We start from the raw sequence: 21,970 nt of genomic DNA on the forward strand, positions 1-21,970 counted from the left end.
TCTCATTGGGGATGCTTGTGGAAGGTGGTCGGGTAGGGGAGCTGCTAGGGGGCTGGGGAACTGAAGTCACTGGAGGAATAGACGTCGGCCCTGATCCCGGGCCGCCAGAAACCATACCGGAAGTGCTTACTTGACGTTTTGCAAGTACATTCCTGCCACCGCCCCTAGGCTGTCGAGAACGTCAGCTGCTGGTTGAAAACGAAAATAAAACGGGGGGGATTCAATCATTGCGAAAAAGAAAAAAAAACAATCCTTTAGCTTACCAGGCCAATACAAGATATACTATCGCCAACGAGCTGACAGGTATTATTCGGCGGACAGCACGCATCGAAACCCGCACACTTGGTATGTGTCGCAATCGCACACGGATTCTGAAAAGCAAATCCTAATTAACTCTGTCTCCTCTTTCAGGGCTGATCAAGAAAAACAAGGAACAGAGAACTCACAATCGGCAGCATCAAAGAACAATCACGACCCTTCGGACAACAAACTGTCCCCCCCAGGTGATTTTTCTGACACATATGTCCATACTCGCAGCATATCCCATCACCGCAGCAATCCCCGCCAGTTGGGCAACATTTCGTCACATCATTCGGACACGCCGAGTGGAGGGCCGATCCCCCGCAGACACGCTTCTCGGGATCAACGTGTCTAAGAAGTCGCCCGGTCACTGCGGAGAGTAATGGTTCGAATGGGTTGTGGCTCCGCCCGAGCAGAGGCCTCGCGGGAAGGAGACCCGGCGTTAGCAGGAGATTCGCGTTTTTTAGAGGGCTTGGGTCGTTGGCGTCCTTTGCCAGAACCGTGGCTAGAAGGGCGGAAAACATGGTTAGGTATCGCAATGCCATGGCTGTCGATTTCTAGATGCTCCTCCTCTTATCCGTTCCCCTTCTTTTCTCTCCCTCTCTCTCTCCTTCTCCGAACCTCGCGCCTACTCCCTCTATAGTAATCGTACCGTATGGTATGGTATCGTTGGCAACACAGTCGTCTCGCATCCAAAGAAAAGTGGCCACAAATGAGATATATATAGAAAAACCAAAACTTCCCCAACAAACACACACAACCGAAAAAACCAAAGGGAGTAGAGAGACCAGAGAGGAGGAAGAGGATGTGAAGCCTTTTTGAGCCAAATAGAAATAGCAAGCGTCTGTCTCTGTTCCAGTCAAAGTCAAGTTACATTTCAGCCGCAGCCCACAAAAAGAGGACCCCAACAATGATTGAACACTGACTCTCCCCACCCACAGCCCCCAGCCACGAAGTCCCCCCCACCAATGTAAAGGTGCAATTCGACCATTGAGACATGAATTTCGCTTGGTTTGTGGGTTTTCGAGTCCTGTTTGGGAGCAGATTCACTGGTGGCTTGACGAGCTAGTGCCCCTTTCAGAAGTCCTGTGTTACGTGGCGTGGGGATGCGTGGGAAAAGGCAAGGTAAAGCCTCGAGGGTTGTGTCTTTCAACATTTTCTCCTGGAAGGCTCGGGATACTCCGCTTGCTTTCTTTGCCTCTTTGACATTTTTCGCTCTATGATATGCTCTCTACGATACTCGTAGTCCTCGATCATGGTATAAGTACGATATGAGGCGTGAAGTTTTAGCAGAGCCGCTCTTGACAGAATTTCCGCTGGGCTGCAAAAGAAAAAAAATCTTGGAGTTCAAGGTGGAGCCTGGTTCCCATGCGCGCACATGGAGAAATACACCCTTGACGACCCCAAAGGTGACGGACGGAACAACAACCCAAGCCCTGGCAGACCAGGTAAACTACGATACGGTGCTCGAGTAGAACACCGCAGCGCCCGGTCGAATAACATGCTGTGGAAGAAATTGGCAAACTTCCCACCATGTTAAAGCAAAGTTCTGAACCAAGATTCCCCCTCCAGAGAGAAGCAAGGCCTAACTTGTAGTTCCACTCGTACTGCAGCACCGGTACTCGAGTAGATGAGATGGGGATCTCGTACCCACCCCAACCCCCCAGCCCAAAAAGTCACGCCCAGATAATGCGATATCGTACCCGGCCGCATGTAAATGGGGAAAATTCTCGTCCTCTTCCTCCCACGGCATGGCATCCAGTCGTCCGCTCCACACCGGAAAACCAATTCACAGGAGAGCTCCCCACACACAGTGCCGTATCCCCCCCAATCTCCATACCCTAGTCTATCAGGCTGAGAAAACCCCACTTTACTCAAGTCCAGAATCCAATCCCCAAAATAGGCTCCCTGCGCCAAGACCTTAGGCACACACCTTTGCATCGTACTCGGGTACAGCCCGGATTGTTGCACAAGTATAAACAGACAAAAGTCTTGTGCCGGTACGAAGTGGACGCTATTTCCATGAGCGCGGCAAGGGAACTGTGCTGTAGCTTACTTATTGTACGAGTATGATACTCGTACAGTCGTGTAAGCGTCGTACCTATCCGCTGCACACCTACTGTGCTCGGATACGGCACTGGAGGACTGCCAGTGTCATCGGTACACGTGCTGTGGAGGAGAGCAGAGGGGTGAGAATATACTCGTAGTCTAACGATCCCATGCCTTACAGCACCACCCCCGGAATTTACCGGTACCTTCTCTTTCCTCATTTTCTTTACGCTCTGGCCTGGCTCCTTAGTCATGGCGCGCTTCCTGCTACCTAGGTTACCGGTATGTCCCGACCACCCGGCTACCTGACACGTGATACTGTACGAGTATGATACTTTATCCACAAGGCAGGGATAAACCTTCGATTTTTACATTTCGCGACTTGTTAAAGTATCTGGGGCCTATTGAAATATCATTATAGGTGGATGTTGACCATTATTTTCTCCCAAGATAGATTCTCCAAGCGTTGAGATTACAGTAGTGATAGCATGGAACACAATAGTTAAGTATTCCCTTCAAGGCAGATGGCGGTATCCTGTATGGTGGTGGATTTTGGGCCAGATGCAGTGCCCTCTGATATGAAAATACTTGCGTAAAAAGCTGCGTGTGAGTGAGCCACCATGAACCGGACTCCTAGCATATAGCTAATAAAAAATACAAAGTATTCGGACATCTCTGGGTTTTTAGTACCTATCTTGGCGCCAAGCGTCCTAATACTTTATTAAAACTTTCCAAGTGAATTAACTATTACAAGGGTTGCACGCTACAGTACCCGATCCGACCTTCAAAGCGCAGTTGCGCGAATGCTCTGATGGTCGGGGTGAGGAAGGGTATCATATGACACCACGGGAGCACTTTTTGGGGGAATTTGGAGGCGAAAAGTATTATTGCACCTACGGGCACCTCATAAAAAGGAGTGATAACATCTCTCATTCCTCTTAGTTGCATACATCTTTGCGCGGGAAAAAGGTTTGGAACCCAATGTCTTTTGACGCCGCTCCTCCAGAACCAGTTGGTGTCTCTCGAACTACTCGAACAGTGCTCGCACAAGTTCATTGGTCACTCCGAAAAAGCCTGTGTTGGTTGCCCTTTCCTTTTTCTCTTAACTCACGCAAATTATTAGTCTTGATCGGGGATACAGTAAATGTAACCCCCTACTTCGTGAGCTGTTTGCAATCCGTTTGATTCTCCCGTATTCACCAGGGGTGAACCAATTGGAGTCGCGAAGTCAACCCACGTCTGCTCGACCTGCCCGAGGGGGAGCGATGGGGAAACAGCACTGTGGCCAGTCCTCTCCCGGCGGTCGAGTCCGCCTGAGTGTGTGCGGGTGTGGTACGAGTACTTTCCAGATTTACCATACAAGTACTGTACGAGTACAAGTACTTGTACCAGCCTCCGGTCGAAAAAAATTGGGAAATGTGTAAATTAAAAAAGTCAGAAACACGGTTGCTCAATTGGCCCGAGCACACTGAGTGCTCCAATAAAACCCCCAGAAGTCCGATCCCCGTTTCCCAATTTTTTTCGACCGGGGGGTTGTACTAGTACTAGTACTTGTACTACGGTAGTGAAGTGCTGTGGAATAGGAGGATTTGGTGTTGGCTTGCCGTGAGTGGCAATGTCGGCTCGGCGGTTCACCCGTGGTTGGCTATGGTACCGTAAATTTTTGGAAGCCCGAGAAGGGGTTGAGGACGGAAAAAGACGAGACATGTCTCGTCCTTGGACGGGATGGACCGCCGGCGTCGACTGTGAAGGATGACGAGAATTGGCCAATGCACTCAGTTGGACACACTGGTACCACAACAAGTTTTAAAATTAGGACAAACGTAAGATGAATAAATAAATAAATAGATAAATAAATATGAAAATATTACCGGTAGAGCAACAATATAGCACCGACATCCATAAAAGAAAATTTAAACACTAGCGCCCTTCGACGACCGTCCGACAGCGCAAGTCCTCGTCCTCGGTGTCCCGTACTTGTTCAGTCCAAGGACTGGACAACCGGGAGCACCGCCGTCAGTGGTATCATAGTAAGTACCGGCATCGACGCTACAGACTGTAGCGTCCATTATGCACGACAATGGTACTGGAAGAAATCCAGGACGGAGAAAGTAGCTCCCACGCATGAGCGTATCCACAGTATCTAACCTGTGTGCAAATTCCGCAGCTCTTCAGCGCGGTTAATGGCCTAGGCTAATCCCGGGCCTCTACCATGGTATGGTGGATAGTTATGGTCGGGACGCTCTTGCTGTGACCTGACCTGTACTCGTAGAAAAAAACATCTTCATCATTGCCACACTCAAACCATTCCCAGTATCGGGAACATTCTAGGGAACTTGGAAGCGACAGATACGGACGGGATAGTGTTTGTCTTTCCCGGAAACCCCGGGTTGTTGATCAAACTTCCGCAGTTATCACTTGAAGTGAAAGTGGTCTCATCTTGGCCGTCACTTGTGCCCCATATATGTACGTATGAGGAATGAAACAATCCGCACCGTAACCCTGAGTGGCGGATAAGGGTGTTTGGTGGGCGAGAGGGGAAATCGTGATGGTAGGCATGGCAGGGTAATAGAGAGAGAGCAGGGAGGAAAGGGAGGAAGAAAGTATGATGGAGAGAATGGGAAAAACCCACTCGAGTAAATTGAAGGCATGTTAGTACCGCACGTACTCTACTCACTCACCTTTGCCAAGAATACCCCCGTGGGCCGGATATTTGGTGAGGACTCCAGCAAAATATCGAGTGGCGGAGGTATTCTTGGCAAAGACGAGGGAGTACTGTAATGGTAGTCTATAGACTAGATACGGGTACTTGCAAGCGCTGTAGTAAGCCAAGCCAAAATCCATTCAAAACTCCAAGGCTGACGTTTATCACGTGAATATCTTTCGATGCTAGGGCATCCTATCTGACTAATCTTGAAACATTTGAATCCTGCCGTGCTCCCCCAGGGTGGGGGGAGAGGAGGGATGCGGTTCATGATTTTGTGATCATGGGTAATCACTCGGGGGTGGGTTTCTTTTTTTGCGTTTTCAAGTGGACGAACGAACGGACGAACGGGACAGGTAGATGAACCGTCTGTGGGATGATGGGTGCCGTAAGTCTCGATCTGGAGGTGAGCTATAGGAGTCAGTCGGAGGTGGGTGGGGTCCCTGGAGTGACGGTTTCGCCTTCCCATCTGGTCGGTATCTTCTGGTGGGGGGAATATCATACCGGTATTATTGATAATGATCAACTTATAGAGACGGCTTGTCTGGGTATAACGAGGAGGGGTTTTTATCCCTTCCGATTTGTGTTTTTTCTTTTTCGCTAAGCCGGATTCGAACCGACGAAACCGTGAACAAATAGGGAGTCTCACCATGTCGGCTCAGATCTGGGATGTGTATCAAACCTCAGTTCATTGTACAAATACAGTACTCGGGTATGGAGGTTGTTGGTAAGATGGGCAAGGGTTTCAAGTCTGGGTGATCAATATCGCCAAAGGTAGAATATATCGTTTAATTTACCGATATGATAGTTGGGTTGGAATGACGCTAGGAGGGATAAGAAGCTTTGACATATATAGAATCCCCTGTCTACCCCACCACCAACCTCCATACCCGAGCAGTACGTGGTAGGTGGTAGGACTTCTTGGTTCACGATTTAATTCCGCTGGTGGTTTAATGGAATCCATAGATAAGGGACTAGTGCTACGAAAAGAAAGGCGGGGCTGCTGGAGCTCCAAGGTGCGGGATGCTGTTGGCTTGAAACCTTTTCAATCCTATTGATTTCACCTTTCTTGCTCTATCGATCTTGATACTGCACTATGTGTTTCAGAACCAATGAACTACCGGTATCTTGCAAACCGCTTCCAGGGCTTGTACAAGTGCCGCAGTTCATTCGCGGTGGGCGTGATGAGACGCCCTGATAGCCAGGATCCAAGGCAAGACATTCGAGCGATAACGGGTGGCCCTGTCTCGTTCGTTTGGTGTGGGTTTTCGAAGCGATTGAATTGAAATAATTTTTTACTTACCGGAGGGTGTATCATATATTTTTCAGGGCAGATACTCGGGTACTCTGAGACAAAGGCTACCTTGAGCATGCAATCGTAATAATGGAGTGTAATAATGGAGTGTAATAATGGAGTGCTGGGCGGTGGTTGATGCCTGGGAGCTTGTAACTGCCTCGTGTCTAGTAGGGTTAACTTTGGATAATAAACCCCGAGTCACTGCGTTTCTATGCTCCCCGCGGTTGACAAGGATAAGCCTGAAGCGCGGAGACTTTCTGGGACTGGGTATACATACTGTACAGTATCTAAGTTACAGCCGCGACAACGTAATGACTGGACATGAGGGGAATTGTTTGTGTGTGACCTGCTTTTGAAAGGAAAAATTAATTACTGCCTTGTCCGGTCACTACTCGAGTACCTTGTCGCGGCTGTGCGACGAGAGTACAGTGCCGGTACTCCCGGTGGGGAGAATGGCCCCGGTGCCCCGGGGATGTTGGTAAGCCTGGAATATCAAGTAGAACAAGAGAATTTACTAGAAATTTGGGGCCATACATTAGCTCACAGGGAAATACATAGTTACTCAGGAACATGTTTCTCAAATTCCTAAGCCTCCTTGAGAAGATATGGATTTCGTTACCAGAGTCTCTCTCTCTCTTTTTTTTATATTTTTGTATTTTTTTTTTTACCGATGATGACTGGCCGGTTAACTCGGTGCCATTCTTGTCGAATTCCTCCGCCGTCGCCGCCGAGATAGGGGCGGGGACAAGGGGGGAATGATGTAACCTGCTGGATATCAGGGCTGAAGGAGCTGTGTCGTGAAAATGATAACCCCTTCAGATAAAACAAGTGCCAAAAGAAAACCCCCAGAATTTGGTAAATCCAGCTGAGAGGGGAGCGGAAGTCGGATTTTGGGAATTGGTCCGCTCTCGGTTATTGGGGTGAATATATTGACGGTAACGAAGTTGTATCAAGATGCACAGGGCAGGCGTTGGTATCATACAGCACATACATCGGATGAGGAAGGATACAGCAACCGTTGCAGTAGAGTACTGTACCGGCACTTGTAGATACCGGTGTGATACATTCTTCAGGAGGTTCAGCACGGTGCGACCAATCGACGCAGGCACTAGGGGGAAAAAATATGTGATACAGTGAAAATTACACGAGGCGTCTCGAAATCTGAGTTCCTCCGATGTGGTACTGCAATATCGTAACCTCTAGAGAAGGTCGGTCAATGTCCGAGGAAAAAGATGTGAGTCAGGGCACGGATACTCAACTCCATCACTGGATTCCAAAGGTATTTCTGTGACAGCAAGGCAATTCCTATCCCACCTCCCCACGTTTCTCCAGCCTCCGGGAAACGTTGGCGGGGAGCTTTAACTAGACCTGCAGTGTTTTTCACTCGTGCGGTCCTTGTAATCACTGGATTCTGGGTCAAAAGCTCTAGAGAAGGATTAGTGTTTTCCCGAAAAGGTATAAGATCGGGTCACTGGATCCCGGATCTTATTAACCAGTATCCGCAATACTTTTAATCTATTAAAATAAACCTATCGTGAGCCGGTAGCTGATAATTTGATGGTGGATTACACGTCCGCTGTTTCCTTTTCCTTTTCCTTTTCCTTTTTTTTCTTTTCTCCCTTTTTTTTCTTTTGAAAATGGAGGATATTGGTAGATCAACGGGAGAGGTCCTTTGTTGCCAGGAATGGGGGCGAAGGCGGGAGGGGAGGAAGGATTATGCTTGTTTGCAGGGAAAACCTGGGACGTTGAGGGTTGGAAGTGGGTGGTGAAGATGGATAGAGCGAGCGATCAGCGAACAAGCATGAGGGTGACCAGTAACTTAACGGGTAGCTAGCATGCAGATTTCTCTAGAGTTATGACACTCGTACAAGGCTTTTAAGATTCTTGTCGGATCTTGCTGTACGGGGGACGGGCGTGGTCTGATCTACTTACTGGTGATACGGGTAGTATCATACCCCTTAAGAGAATTCCTGAGATCTCACCATCGAGTCACAGCTCGTGATCAAGTGGGGTCGTTGTAACTCACCCCTAGTATTTCCTTGAAAACCACCTATGCCTCCACTCTCCCATCCGGACCCCCTCTCGCGTCATCCTTCGCTAAGTCATTGAGAATGTCGACCCTGGCGGAGTTCTGCCAAATATGTTTAGGAATTCACTCACGAGACAGCTGATGATGATGCCGATCCTGGAACCCCGCATTGACAAGGCGAGTGGCAACGCACATGCAACCATAAAATTGGTAATGTTCCAATGGATACAGCCACCCTATCCCCGCAAACAAATCCTTCAGCAGCGGTGATCGCAAACGTGGAATTTAAGCTTGACTTGAGGTGGCTGATCGTAACTCATTGTCCTACGGAGCCCGGCGGGCAAAAAATGATGGGCTGAACACGTAATTTTCTGACACAGCTGCTATGATACAGGTATTGCATAATAATAGTATAGGAAAAAAGCGAATTCGTCAAAGCAGGGTAACAGCCAAATAGGTGTTATGATACGTTACCAGTCCCCGCTCGTCTCCCCCACCTGTTTCCCTTGTGCCCCCCCCCCTTTGGGAAGCGCGGTGGTGGAGCTCACAAAGGTCGGAAACAGATTACGAGTGTCATACAGGAACTCGTACTGTATGTAAATTACGGTACTCGCAGTGGGTTGACATTTGTGAGCGCGACAGCTATTGCATACCGCCAAATTTTGGGCTTTCTTTCTTTAGATACAACTGGGGTGAGGATATTACAGTATATTAAGCCTTTCTGCTCGGATCTGGGTGGAATGCGATACATACCGACGGCACCCATGCCGGTAGTAGTTGTGTTCGCGGATATCACCCTATGACTTGTAGGAGGAGCAGGGAATAGACTGCGCTGTGCCAGTCCATCCACTCTCATAAGATGATTACTCTTGGTACGGTACTTGTAATAAGGTTGATTTCCTATGCGCCTTCCTCTCCCCCCCTCCCACTTCCAGGGACCAGTCTCTGGCTGTATGATATGCGAGGCTTACACCACCACCACACGAAATGCTCCATCGCATCCAGCCCGTTTAACGCCACAAGCACTCTTTTATTTTTCTTGCGCTCATATCATACCAGCCGAGTCTATTTTTGGACCTTCTTCGTATTCTAGAATCTTATTTTTCTCTCGCTTGGGAATATTTTTTCGGCTTAGCCCGCCGGATCTCTATTTTTCCGTATTGGTCGCTTGTGTATCTTCGCTTTGTTTTTGGGTCCACGATGGAAGGGAAATGGAGGGCCCTTATTTCATGGGAGGGAAAAAATGACAAATTCCAGGTTTTTTTTTCTTTTTCTTTTTCTTTTTTTTTTTTTGAGAGATGGCCCTACCGTTTTAGCAGCGGACAGAGTGCCGGAAGGTTACTCGTGGGGGAATAAACCACCTTCCGGCTACGCGATATCATCACTATTCTTGGAGGATAGCGACGTTTTTTTTCCAAACGGAGAGTGCTTGCCAGATTATGGCTTTTTGATAAAAGTCTGACGGAAACCGGTTTCCACCTACGCACCCTACTGTTTCGGCCGGTCCGTTTTTATTATTATTGATATCATTATTAAAGATTCTTCCCCCACCGTAATCGCACGCCTATTAAGCAATCAAGGAGTAGAGATCAAAGCGGCTCTTCTCGTACCCAAAACACCCGAGCCCCACCCCAAGGCAAGGTGTTGAGTTTAGGCGCCCTATTGCTTTTCTAACTTTACATCCACAATGAATCCTCTTCGGAACCTTTTTCTCTCTCCGGCTGAGATATGGAGCCTTGGCGGTGTAGGATGGAGTACTCTTGCTTCGAGATTGCTATGCTGATTTGTCTTTCTAGCTGAGTTTTATTATTATTATCATCATCATTATTATTCCTTTTATTGACCCCTGGGCTCCCGGTGGACGGCGGACTCGGTTCTCGCGCATTCTTGTGCGGCTTGGTGGTGAGGTGAGTAGTGCATTACGGCGTCCGACACATAAGCTACGCTGAATGTCTTGGGTCACAGTACCGGTACTGTAATCTACGAGCACAGGTACCTATATACCGGTATTAGCTTTCATGGGCGGGGGCGGGGGCGGGAACGCTAGTTTAGGCTTGTATTATAGCTTGTCAAGACCCTTTTTTCCTCGAGCTACTTGGAGTAAAAAAAGGTGCTTGAAGGTACAACAATATGCCGGAAGAGAATCGGCATGTATAACGGTATTGTGCAGTACTGTACTGTACTTGCGCGCGCGCGCATGCTATATAGACGCGCTGGAGATTATGGTTGGGAGGATGGAGACAGAGAGGTCAACTGTCATGTCATTTGCCGATACAAGTATTGGCGTGTTATGTGAAAGGGCTAGCTTGAATGAGTTGTCCGCTTCGTGTGAGGGCACACATCCTTTCCTTCCCGTCGATAATGTGTGAGCTTTGCCATGAATTCATGATTGGAGGGAGGACCCTTAATGTTTGAGGTTTCCACAAGTACCGCTACAGTACCGGTACGGTACCCTACTGCCATTTGTTCACCGGATGCTTGTTTTATGAGTTGGCTAGCTTGATGCCGGATTTGGGGTGAATGGGTCGAAGAGGGGAATAGGAAGCACAAGTACTAGTACTGGTTCACAAACTTGCCGTAGATCATATCATACGTATCCATTTATACCCCAGAACGAAAGGTCTCCCCAGCTCGTTCACTCTCAATTCCCCTCTCCATTCGGGGCTATCTCAGGCTTGGTCGTTATGGGTGGGTGGTGGGTATCATGATACAAACTACCCGCAGACTAAGCCGCCATCATGGGGGCTCGGGCTCGAGACTCTCGCGAGTGTCTTCCCCCGCGCCATGATGTAGCCGTAATTTTCTGACGTTTGCAAGCTCAGCTGCTATTGCATATGGGCGAAGAATTGGCCGGAGCCTCAAGATTTTGGTGGTATGCAATAGCAGTCGTGTTTGCAAACGCCAGAAAATTACGAGTATGATGGAAAAAAAAGGGTAAGAGGGCAACTCCTACCCCATCCGGGAGAGAAATGGGAATGGGTGCGGGTTAGAAAAGGGATTCTCTTTCTTTTCTGTTTCTAAAGGCCTTTCCTAGTGCAACCTTGGCCCAGAGTGTCGGTATCATACTGTTCGAGGGACTGAATGCGTTTGAGCCAGAAGAATTGGATGGGCGCTTGTGTAGGGTACCGGTTTTGGGAGGATTCCACCACCACCAATCTCTCCAACAACTCTTCCAGAGGTTGTCCGATGTCAGATCGAAATCCTTTTTTGCTCCATCCAAGAACTGGACTCAACTCCCGGGACCAGAAGAGGATTAGCCAGTATTATTTACGGTTTTAACTTGCACTGCAAGGATCGCTCTCTGTCTTGATCTGTCTCTCTCTATTTTTTTCTTTTTCTTCTCTTATTTTCTGCCCTGGATGTAAGACGTTCCAGCCTTTCTACCCGCCATCAACTATTGCCACCCATCCACCACCCATCATCATCATCCTCCACACTCACCACATCCACCCCTCCTACCACACCCACCCCCTCCTCCTTCCCTCCTTTACCCTCTCCGACCAAAGGAATTACAGGCAAGGAGGGGGGGGAGACAGGTGGGAGGAGGAGGCTCAGCATGATCATTGTTCTCGCCATAGACAAGGGTAGCTTATGCCCGAGCTATCAATGCGGATTGACAAGCGAAAAGGAGTCTTATGCCGAAGATCTGGGTACCTAAGCAAACTACCAAGCAGAGCACCATCGCGCTCTCTCTATATACACGTCAGCTTTGCGACTCTTCTCGGCTGTGCCTCTTATTTTTCTTTCTTACTCTTCTCTTTTGTTCGAATTTATCACACTCTCTTATGAACCCTCTGTGAGGTGTCTTTCTTTAACGTCACTTCTCCTCCCTTCCTTCCACTCCCCCGCCGTCGGGGCAACAATGAGATTATACAAACGCCACTTTGGACCTTTATGGATTGCGACACTGGTGCTGAGCTCTTCTGTTTTGGAGGTTGGAGGACAGACGCTGGGATGTTTGGCGGAGGGCGGATGTTTTCGGGGGTGTTTTCCAAAATGTCCCGGTTTGGAGACAGATTGCGTGTGCTCGGGGTTCAGGACAGTGCTGGATATGATGGGTATATTGGGTTGTGCCTTGAGGATTTGCCCACCTTCGGATGCGATGGGTAGTTTCAGCGCCCTAGGGGTCGGGTGCCTGCCCTTCATATCAACTACCACACGCCGCAGCAGGGCAAGCTCCTCTACAACCCCTACCCCGCTCACTGCTTGCGGCCCTGTTATAAGTGCTTCCGCGTCCGCTCGACCAACTACTAGTGCTTCGGTCTTACCCTCGAGTTCATCGAGCTCCAGGTCTTTCAGTACCCGGTCTTCCCCCTTGATCTCATCGGATCCACCCTCCTCGAGATGCACAACCATGAATTCAACAAGCCCAGCCTCACCAATTCCAACCTCCCCAACAATGACATCGCAAATTGTATCGCCAGCGCCAACGCCGCCCCTAGACCGTCCGCCCAACGAAGGCACCTCTTCCCCTCCGTTTCGTAGTCAACAAGAGCGGAAACTCCAACTAAGCCGTGGCCTAATAGTGGCGTTGGTCCTTGGCCCATTAGGCTTTCTGACATCCCTTCTAGCAATCTTCCTGATCCTCCGGCGGCGCCGGGGACGAGGTCGCCGCTCGATATCAAGCTTTACCGGCATCAGTGATTTTGATGCCAACCGGGGGAGCATAACTGCTCCACTACCAACATTCAGCTCTGATCCACCAAGAGTTCCACTGGCGGATGTTGGGACCCGGCCTACGACTCGGGGTTCCCAGATGAGTGCTGGAGTAGGAGCAGGGGCTATGGCGGCCGTGGCAGTAGCACGTAGAGCATCTACGCGCAGAGAAGATATAGTCTCAGCAACACCCGTGTCGAGTTCCCAGGGCAACAGCCAACTGCATATCTTCCCGCAGACAAGTCGGCGACTACCCGCTGGCCAGCGCCAGCCTCAGAGCCAGCAAAACCCGGACCTCCTCCTCCGATCACTGAGAAAGCCCCTCCCACAACTACCGCGGCCTCCGGAGGAGGCTAGAATTGGACCGAGAGCTGGGCCTAGCACTAGGAATAGTCCACTGGCATTGCCGTCTACGGTTTACCCCATACCGGACAATCCTCGACCAATGTCCGCAATCTCGGAATTGGCAGAGGTGGACCAATACCAACCTATACCAGACGATGCTACAGAAGTGGAATTTCGAAGAGTATATCATGATGTCCGTAGGGCGCTCAATCGGTCACCCTCCACCTCCACCGACCAGAACTCTACAGATTGGAGCATCATGACGGACCTGTCCAGGAATTCGACCACCCGAAGTTTTAGACCTGAAAGATGAAGTTTGTAAAAAAAAATTTGCGCCACCCTTAACGAATTGGGATTTTTTTTTTTTTTTTGATGTCAGGGTATTATGGATTTTAAACGGGAGTTTTTGGCTTGGAGGTTTTTTTTTTCGGGAGCGGGGGTGATGTATTACACTAATAATTTCTAGTTCTGGATCTTTTTTTATTTCCTGTGTTCTATCTGCCCTATCCTTCATTTGTATCATTTTGTTGGCTGCTTAAACCTTTGTAGCGGATCTTGGGGGTTTTTTTTATACTTTTTTATACTGTCTCTTTCTGGCTCCGAGCCGGAGTTATTGTATGAGCCACCGGGTTTTCCTTTCACCTCGCTTTGTACATTTCTTTTCTTGGGTTATGACGATTATAGCATTTGCATAGGGATTTCTTTATCTTCCCCCCTTTTCTCCTTTTACGAACCTCTCACACATCCCAATCTTGTATATCGGACATCCCTCACCCTCAGAGCTATCATACATAGCTCATTGCCTACCTATATTATAGAGTGTGGTACCTTCCACCTCCGGCTCAGCTCAGCTTTCTGGCCCCCATGTCGTGATCCGCACACCCTGGCAAATCACACCTCAGCAAAACATCACCCCGGTGCACACGTACACACTTTGAGAATGGTGAGAGAAACAAGGGACGGGGGAAAAGTAAGACACCCCTGCAACAGACATCTAGATTATCGCGTTCCAGTAGCGTTCCCATCCCACCCGCGCTCACGCTTCCCACCCACGGCCGCCCACACCACCGAGTGACACTCTATGACTAACTAACTAATTAACAAACTAAATAAACGCTGCTGCAATTCGCATCCATAATCATGCTCTGCCGTAGGTACCACAACTTTCCATGATATGCCCGCAGAGCGCGAGCAAACACTGGACTGTGTGTGAGTCAGCACCCGGTGTCGGCGGTTGGGGATGTTTACCCCCATAGTGAGTATCATAGGTGGAGAGGAGAAATTAGCTCCGCTTGTGCCATGAGTGGGCGCCAGGGTGTTTGGCCGTAGGGGTTGGGGCGGTAGGTATGGTGCGGTAAAGAGGAGCAGATGTGGGGAGACCATGGACGGGGTGGCGTATATAGCAGCTTGGCATGGGTGGGGAGGGATGATGCTGGGGGATTGATGCGTGGCAGTGTTGGTTTGGGGGGGGGGGGGGGGTGGTTGGTATTGTAACAGGCTTTTGGGTATCGTAGGCTATCATAATATTATGATATGATACTTTTAAGTTAGGCGTTTGCCCTGGGCTGGGCTGGTGGGGAGTGTGGAACATGGAATTGTCTAGTAGGCTCGGTGAATGGGAGGGGGTGCCGTACTGTACTGCAGCTTACGCTTTCGAGGAGCCTTCTTTTTCTCTTTCTCTTTTTCTCTTTGTTTCCTTCCCTCCTCTCTACCTGTCGCTGGGGGTACTTCTGCCTTTAACTCAGGGTTTCATTGGGCTGTACCGAACAGAACAGAACTTTACTTTGTGTCCGATTAACCCACCCCCCCCTCAGTGTTTGGGTATGTGGTTTGCAGTGATCCTGTGATTATCCACTATGCTCTGTCAGCAGTATCTATTCCCGCTCGTCTGTATTCCCGAGGACCGTACACACCAAGGTATCCATGACGCAGTCTCCATCGCGGTCCCGGCTCCGTCAACCAGTAAAACACTGAGGAATCCCCTTCCGGCCCCCGTGCACGTTCTTCTCTTCTACCTTCTTTCCGTTGCCGCAGCATGTGATGATGAGGTGATTAGGGCTTCACGAATGGATTAGATAGTATGATATGTGTTATTACGACTCCCTGTGGCGGTAACCGGGGGTGCTCGCACTGCGGAGTTTCCCTTGGCCGGAACCATGCGGCGCATGTGCGGCTGTGGGGGTTCCTCCTGGGATCGGAAGTGGGAGTGGGGGCGGTGGAACCGGGGATGCGGTTTCCTTTCTACTGCGCGGCTTCCTCGCGGTTGCATACTCTAGCTTGTGGGAGGCTTGGGTCGGGTCGGATTGGGAGCTATTTTCCCGTCTGCTTGGCTTGATTGATTTGGATGGGATGGGAGGGGGGGGGGGCGGGCGGAAGGGATGGTTGGGTGGGTATCGTAGTGTGGAGTTGCTTTGGAGGGTTGATGTGCTCGTAGCTTATTTTATGGATGATGTGATGGCGAATTTTTCTTTTTTTAATGAGACGGCAGACGGGGCTTCTGCCTCTTCTGATAAGAGTTTGGTTCTCGTTTCCGTAATTCCTGGGGTGGATTGGGGGGTATCATGCTGTGCGGTAGTGAAAGCTGTTTTCTCTGGTAGTGCTTGGTATGATACCTAAACTTGGGGCATAATTTGGATGATGCGGTCTGGTCTCCTAGTACCGAATACCGTAATTATTCTACTCCCCCCTTCTAGAAGAAAATTTGCTCAAGTTATTGATGTATTTTAACACGGCTAAAAGGCCATGACTGTCCGTGACCTTGGCTCGGGTCAAGTTTTTGCCGGGCTAAAGTGGATAGGAGTTCAATTTGAACTAGCGTTACAACAAGCATCATAATTACCGTCTTTAGCTCCAGCAATGACGGGTATCGAGATCTGAGGGATGAAATCGTTTCATTCCTGCCGGGTGGAGGAGGTGGAGATTGATGGTATCATATATCCTAGAATGAGTCAAAGCTGAACATCTTCGGGGGGGTTTGGGAGGGATTGTGCCTTCTTCTGGGTCGAGAGGCTTTTATGGGGTTGTAAGGGAGATGGGGTTGTCTGGCGTTTTACCCGTAGTAGTATGATAACGCGCTACTTGTACTCGTACTCTACTCGAGTATCATACTGCAAGCAAACAGTGTGCATGGAGGATGACAAGATGGGACAAATCTGGACATTGACTCAATCAAAGCTGCTGTGCTGATATTGCCAAATCACCAATTATCCGTGGAGGGATTCTGTTTCCAGAATCAATTATTACACAGTAGCCTTCAGACGAGTGTTGATGGTTATTGCTATCCCATTACCTCTTCAGTACTGTAGGCATTATCTCAAGTTATTGTGATGAAAAGGTCCTGTTCCTTTTGGCCTATCATCAGGTAGTTTAACTTTAAAGTCTAGTAACATAATGCACCTCTGACGGATCTTCTCTGTTCTACTTCCAAGATGTTAGTAAAAGTCCCCTTTCATATATCTTGTAAACAGGTTCCAGTTAGGCAGATAGAAATAATATATATAGTATTATGAATGGGGATTTATTGGTTTGACTGAATAGTCAAGGGACATAACTTGTGGGATCTTACTAAGGATTTGTGGGCCCTAGAAGGGGGCTGGAGGGTGGTATTAGCTTACTTATAGTCTGTGTGCAGCTAATATCAACTCTATAGAAGGCAATCCTCAAAGATCCTTCTTGAGTTGTAAGTTTCTATTTTCAATTTGCAAGTATCAATTCTTGGCTCTTCCTGCAGTTGATAATAAAACTGCATCACATTCAAGTTCCACAAGCTTTTAATATGTTAAGTTAAGTTCTGAGTTAGAAATAGTATTTTCTTCAACTCTTTTATCCTGATCTTCTATATTTCCTCTTGAATCGTGTCCTACAGTCTTACATTATAGATAGGAATCTCTACAACTTGGTGACCTGTTGGTTATAGTAACAACTTTGTAGTATCATGAATAAGGTAGCATATTGGTAGTAGATGTGAGAAATTTATGTGGTGATGGGAACAGATGTCAGAAGTGTGGGTGGTAAATTACCTTCTGTAATCATTGCAAATACTCTAGTGTGGTATACTTGTGCTTGTACTAGAGTGTTGCCTAGGCTGAACTTGACAAGATGTATCTTGCCTGGAATAGGTGATAAAGATGTGTGCACAGTGATAAGTAATTCAATTCTCAGGACCATATGATATATAGATCTTATTAGATTGTTCTTTAAGATTGTTCTTGTGTTAAATTAGTGCTCATGGGAATAAACTGTCCAGTACTATATATGATAGATGTTGTATGAATAGGGAATTGTCTACCGGTAGTGTCCTTTGATCTCGAAAAATCCTGGATCCTTTAATTCACAAATTATACGATGTCATGCGGTTATCTTGGAGACTTGGATGAGAGTCGAGCTGCCGTACTGGGCTGCCACACTGTGATGTGTCTGCTCTGGTGGAGCTTCAATAAGCTCAGTTACCAGTATCGCATGTATTTACGCTACGGTACTGTACATCTAACCACTAAGATATCTAATTGACTGACTGCCCGGTTACCCAAGGGGACAGAAGGGGGGGGGGGCCTTCCGATACCGGTATGAGAGTACTTTGCCGTTAGTAAATTGCTACGCTTTAAGATTAGCTCCACCTCAGGCTTCATAGTTTTGCCTTCTAACTTCTCCTCCAGAGCACTCCAGAAGCCCCGCCTCCTGGTCGACGTTGGTTTCTAATGAATTTCGGTAACCGTGACAATCTGCGCTGAGGATTAACAAGGATTTATGAGAGGACATTTTGCCTGTTTTCGTGGGAATCACTGACCTCGTGATTGGGGGTTGGTTGATTGTAACTGACGACGCTGCTGGGATCTAAGTATCATGAGCGTTGGATTAAGTAAGTTAATTGCTGATGGACTCTCTGTATTGCGCGTTTGGACTGGGCTGGCGTCGGAAATCTCGTGATTGAATTCCTAGTTCTTGTGTTTTAATGCATTGAATGAAAAAGGTTTGTTTTTGCTATTTGTTCAATTATTTTTCTTACTAGCAGTGTTTGGATATTTACTTGCAAGAGGGAGATTTTTTGGCGGGGAATGGCTCCCAGTGATTGAGAACTGGGACGCCCGAGTTAATCCAGTATATTTGCTAACCAACTATCATAGCTATTGTAGATGGTGCCAACCTGGTTTTCACCTAGAGGCATTGCTTTCCAAGGGGCAAGTCAACCCCACACAAAACACCGCCTATCCCGCAGTACAGTGCACCTGAAAAGTATTGTCCGCGCCCAGCCGTATGCCGGTTCGGCGGTGCCAGGATAATAGAAATTATTGAAATCCGCGCCCCGCGTAACCGGAGCCGAGGGGTCGGCCCGAATAGGATGAGAACGATGTAACCAAAACAAAAAAAAGCAACGAAATCCATAGCCCCCTAATGAGCCTAAAAATTTGAAAAGAAAGTTCTCGAGTAATTAAGATACTGCAAGCCAATGTATAGCATCAGATTCTTGATAAATTCTCTTGTTTCGTTGATACGGTATTTCAGGCTCGGCAGTGTTTTGGGGGGGTTGCCGGGTTATTATCCCACCAGGAGTAGTGGGCGGTGGTGGTAGCGGTGGTGGGGGTGGTCAAAACGAACGGAATCCAGCGCTTCCCCGAAACACTCATGAGACTATGGTACGAAAAACCAGTCATGTCCCCCCAACCCAAAACCTGCCAAGAGTAAACCGCCCCTGCCCCTCATGGAGCATTTTCTCCAAAATCCCCGGGCTTCTCCTAGAAATCTACCGATGGTCGAACACAGCAGATCGCCGAGATTTCCCAAGGATCCGCCATCCGTAGCCAGATCTCTCGACCCCCTCCTCACTTGGTGGGGAACTGTGTATTATGAATTAATGACCACCCGGCATCTCAAAATTCACTTCCTGGTACCCTCGGTACCACTTTCTGTTCATTGTAGATCATGCCTTGCCTCGAAAAGCTTTCCGCCGCGATCTTCCGTGGGAGAAAAGGGCGCCAGGGTGGGAGTGCTCAGTATGATAGGAATGCCAACTCAAGGTCCGGGATTTTCCAGGTACAGCCATAAGAGGCGAAGCGGGGACCAAGCGGGATCGCTGCGGTGTACGACGCTTTTCAGCCGAGAAGGAAAATGGATATTCCCGCCTCAAACAGGAGATCAAAGTCGAAGGAGCGTAATTGTCGAGGGATCGGGGGGCTTCTTCTGGCCAAGGCGTTTCTGCTCTTGTCCTTTGGCTGTTTGGGAAGCTGGTTGCCTTGGGATTTGGGTATATACTTCGAGACGTCAGTATTAGCGATCCCTTTGAGGTGGCCCATGCTGACGGGGTTTGTTTGGAGTTGCGGTTACGGCCACCGGTGAGTGCCTTCTCATGCCCTCTAAAGCTGATTCCTGTTCGCTCTGCGGGGCGCTGAGGGTGTTGGAGATACTGGTATTGTAAGAAGTATAGTATCATAACGCCCCCCCGGGGCTGATTCTCTTTGCATATATCCTACCCTCGGTCCTTATCGATTCTTTCGTCCCAGATACCAAGTCCCCGGATGCCTCTTCCCTATTCTCCTATCTCGCACCTCCGACTACTCGATGATTCACGCTCTAGGGTCAAGGACCCCGGGGACAGAAATCCTAGGGTTTAGATTACGCAACTCGATCAACTGTTTGCGCAATAGCATCGTTTTTAGGACTGCAACCCCCTGGTTGGTCTGGCAACGTGGGGATCAGGACTCTTGGAATGAGCTTGGCGGGTTTGGATGGTGGTCTTGGTGGCATTTATGTATGTCCTCAACTACAGTATTCATTAGGGGAGTAGAGTGACTAAGTGTGATCTGGATGGGTTTTTTGTTCTAATTAACTGCTCGATATTTAGCTACGATATTTCAGTATTTTGGTGGCTATGCTGCTGGATCGGGTGCTTCCGGGCTGATTGGTTCATTTACATATACTGTCCTTACAACCTCCTCCGCTGTCTCTCCTTCTAAGGCTTTATCGGGGATAGGAGTGGCCCCTACTGTCATGCTATCCGCCTACTTCTTCCTACTACCCCCCCCTGTTGAGGTGGAACGCGCCGCAGCTACAAGTAACGCTGGGGATGTTCCACCTATAGAGGAGAGCACAGGCTGGAATGCGATTGATAATCTCAAGCTTGGAGATAAGCTCCGGCTGATTCGTCCACGATATCGGGGTATGTGGCACCATTGGCCATTGTGGTGTTTCTTGAAAACGTTACTACCCAGGCAAGTATTCCATTTCAACATTTGCCAGTTGGGAGTAATCATTCACGGGGGAAATAAGACGGGGGATTATGCTAAAAATTCTCTTTACGATTACGTCCCCCTGAAACCTTGTTTACACCAGTATCTCTGCGCCACTCCTAAACAGCCTCTCCAGAACCTTCTGCGGCTTCGACCAGTTCTTCTACACAACCCGCCGACCCCCATATTCGGACGAACCTTCATAACCCTTTCCTGCCACTGGGTGGATACTGGGTGCGATGTGTGGTAAAAGGAGCCTGCTTCGTCTACTTACTAGCTCGAATCCACGGCCTCAGTCTTGACAAAACTCACTTCCAAGCACCCTGACAACAATACCTTCTCACCGTACCTCACCATGACAATTATCTCCCCCGTGGATCTCTGCGGTGGCCTCGGAATGACCAACATATGCTGGCGCGTATCTGGGAAGCCTCTCCCATTGACCGTCTGGATAGCGCTAGATAGCGAGAGAGTAAAATGTGCCCGGCAGTGCAGGCGCAATTTTGAAGGGCGGGAGGATGGGACTCCCACTCCACTACCAAACGATGAGCACGACTCTGAGGAAGATGAAAGTTACTTCTTCCCAGGTAGGCGGGCGGTGCGCGAGTTATTTTTCCTGCAGTACCTCCTGCGAGGGAGCGGGCGAGGGGGTTGTTGATGGGGGACTTGGCAACACGGGGGGGGAGTAGAAGGCAGAGTTAGGAAAGGGAGGGCGGCTATCAGTGCTATTGCGCTACCGGACACACTTGCTATCATACTATGTTTGCTAGTATTGATAGCTTGTGGCTGTAGCCGGAGCTGCGTTGGCGCAGGCAGAGGGAGAAGGTGGATTGTAGAGGTGAGGGGCTGTGCAGTGATGCCTTGTGTACTGTACATGTGTAGATATGTGTTTTGGTTTATGTTAGTTTTTCCCTTGTGAATACGGTGCGCACTGGGTTTCTCATGGGTAAGCTCCGTCCTCATGATCGGAGCATCACAAGTCACTCGTAACGTAACCTAATCACAATCCAATTAGGTGTTTAAAAAAAAAAAATTTCTTATTTTTATTTCGAGGTCTGGGGGTCGGGCGCAAACAAGATATCCAAAACTAGAAATGTGGCCATGGGTTCTCCGTGGCGCAATTGGTTAGCGCGTTCGACTGTTAATCGAGAGGTTGGAAGTTCAAGCCTTCCCGGGGAAGTTTTCTTTCTGTCTTTTTTTCCTTCTTTTTTGTGGCTAGCAAACCACCACCCCGCGGCGATCGTCCTCGCACGAACACCCCTCCTCATCTAGTGCAATTAAGATATTCCGTTCGCCCGCCAAGCAAGTAAGCAATCTCGCTACATTAAACATGCACGTTTCGAGATTTACATTACCTGTATCGGTCG

At 48.7% G+C, this 21,970-nt stretch overlaps 3 protein-coding genes; 1 reads left to right on the forward strand and 2 right to left on the reverse strand.

Annotated features, from left to right (window-relative positions):
- The window catches only part of GSTUM_00009236001 (uncharacterized protein), a 3,494-nt gene extending 1,443 nt beyond the window's left edge, over positions 1-2,051 (reverse strand). The window contains exons 1-3 of the mRNA XM_002840569.2: positions 447-2,051; positions 264-371; positions 1-169 (exon numbers count right to left, since the gene is read on the reverse strand). The exon at positions 1-169 is cut by the window's left edge and continues 321 nt beyond it. Of these exons, the coding sequence (XP_002840615.1) occupies positions 1-169; positions 264-371; positions 447-845 (676 nt within the window). The 5' untranslated portion in view covers positions 846-2,051.
- A 9,511-nt stretch (positions 2,052-11,562) lies between these two features.
- GSTUM_00009237001 (uncharacterized protein) lies at positions 11,563-13,693 on the forward strand (the record flags this gene model as incomplete). XM_002840570.2 has 1 exon in its annotated part: positions 11,563-13,693. The coding sequence occupies exon 1, from the start codon at positions 12,242-12,244 to the stop codon at positions 13,691-13,693; it is 1,452 nt and encodes a 483-aa protein (XP_002840616.1). The 5' UTR covers positions 11,563-12,241.
- Positions 13,694-13,735: 42 nt separating this feature from the next.
- Positions 13,736-14,405, reverse strand: GSTUM_00009238001 (uncharacterized protein; the record flags this gene model as incomplete). XM_002840571.2 has 1 exon in its annotated part: positions 13,736-14,405. The coding sequence occupies one exon, from the start codon at positions 14,403-14,405 to the stop codon at positions 14,223-14,225; it is 183 nt and encodes a 60-aa protein (XP_002840617.1). The 3' UTR covers positions 13,736-14,222.
- Between the last annotated feature and the right edge of the window lie 7,565 nt (positions 14,406-21,970).

The sequence above is a fragment of the Tuber melanosporum genome, assembly GCF_000151645.1.
Source record: "Tuber melanosporum whole genome shotgun sequence assembly, scaffold_54, strain Mel28".
Lineage (NCBI taxonomy): Eukaryota > Fungi > Ascomycota > Pezizomycetes > Pezizales > Tuberaceae > Tuber > Tuber melanosporum.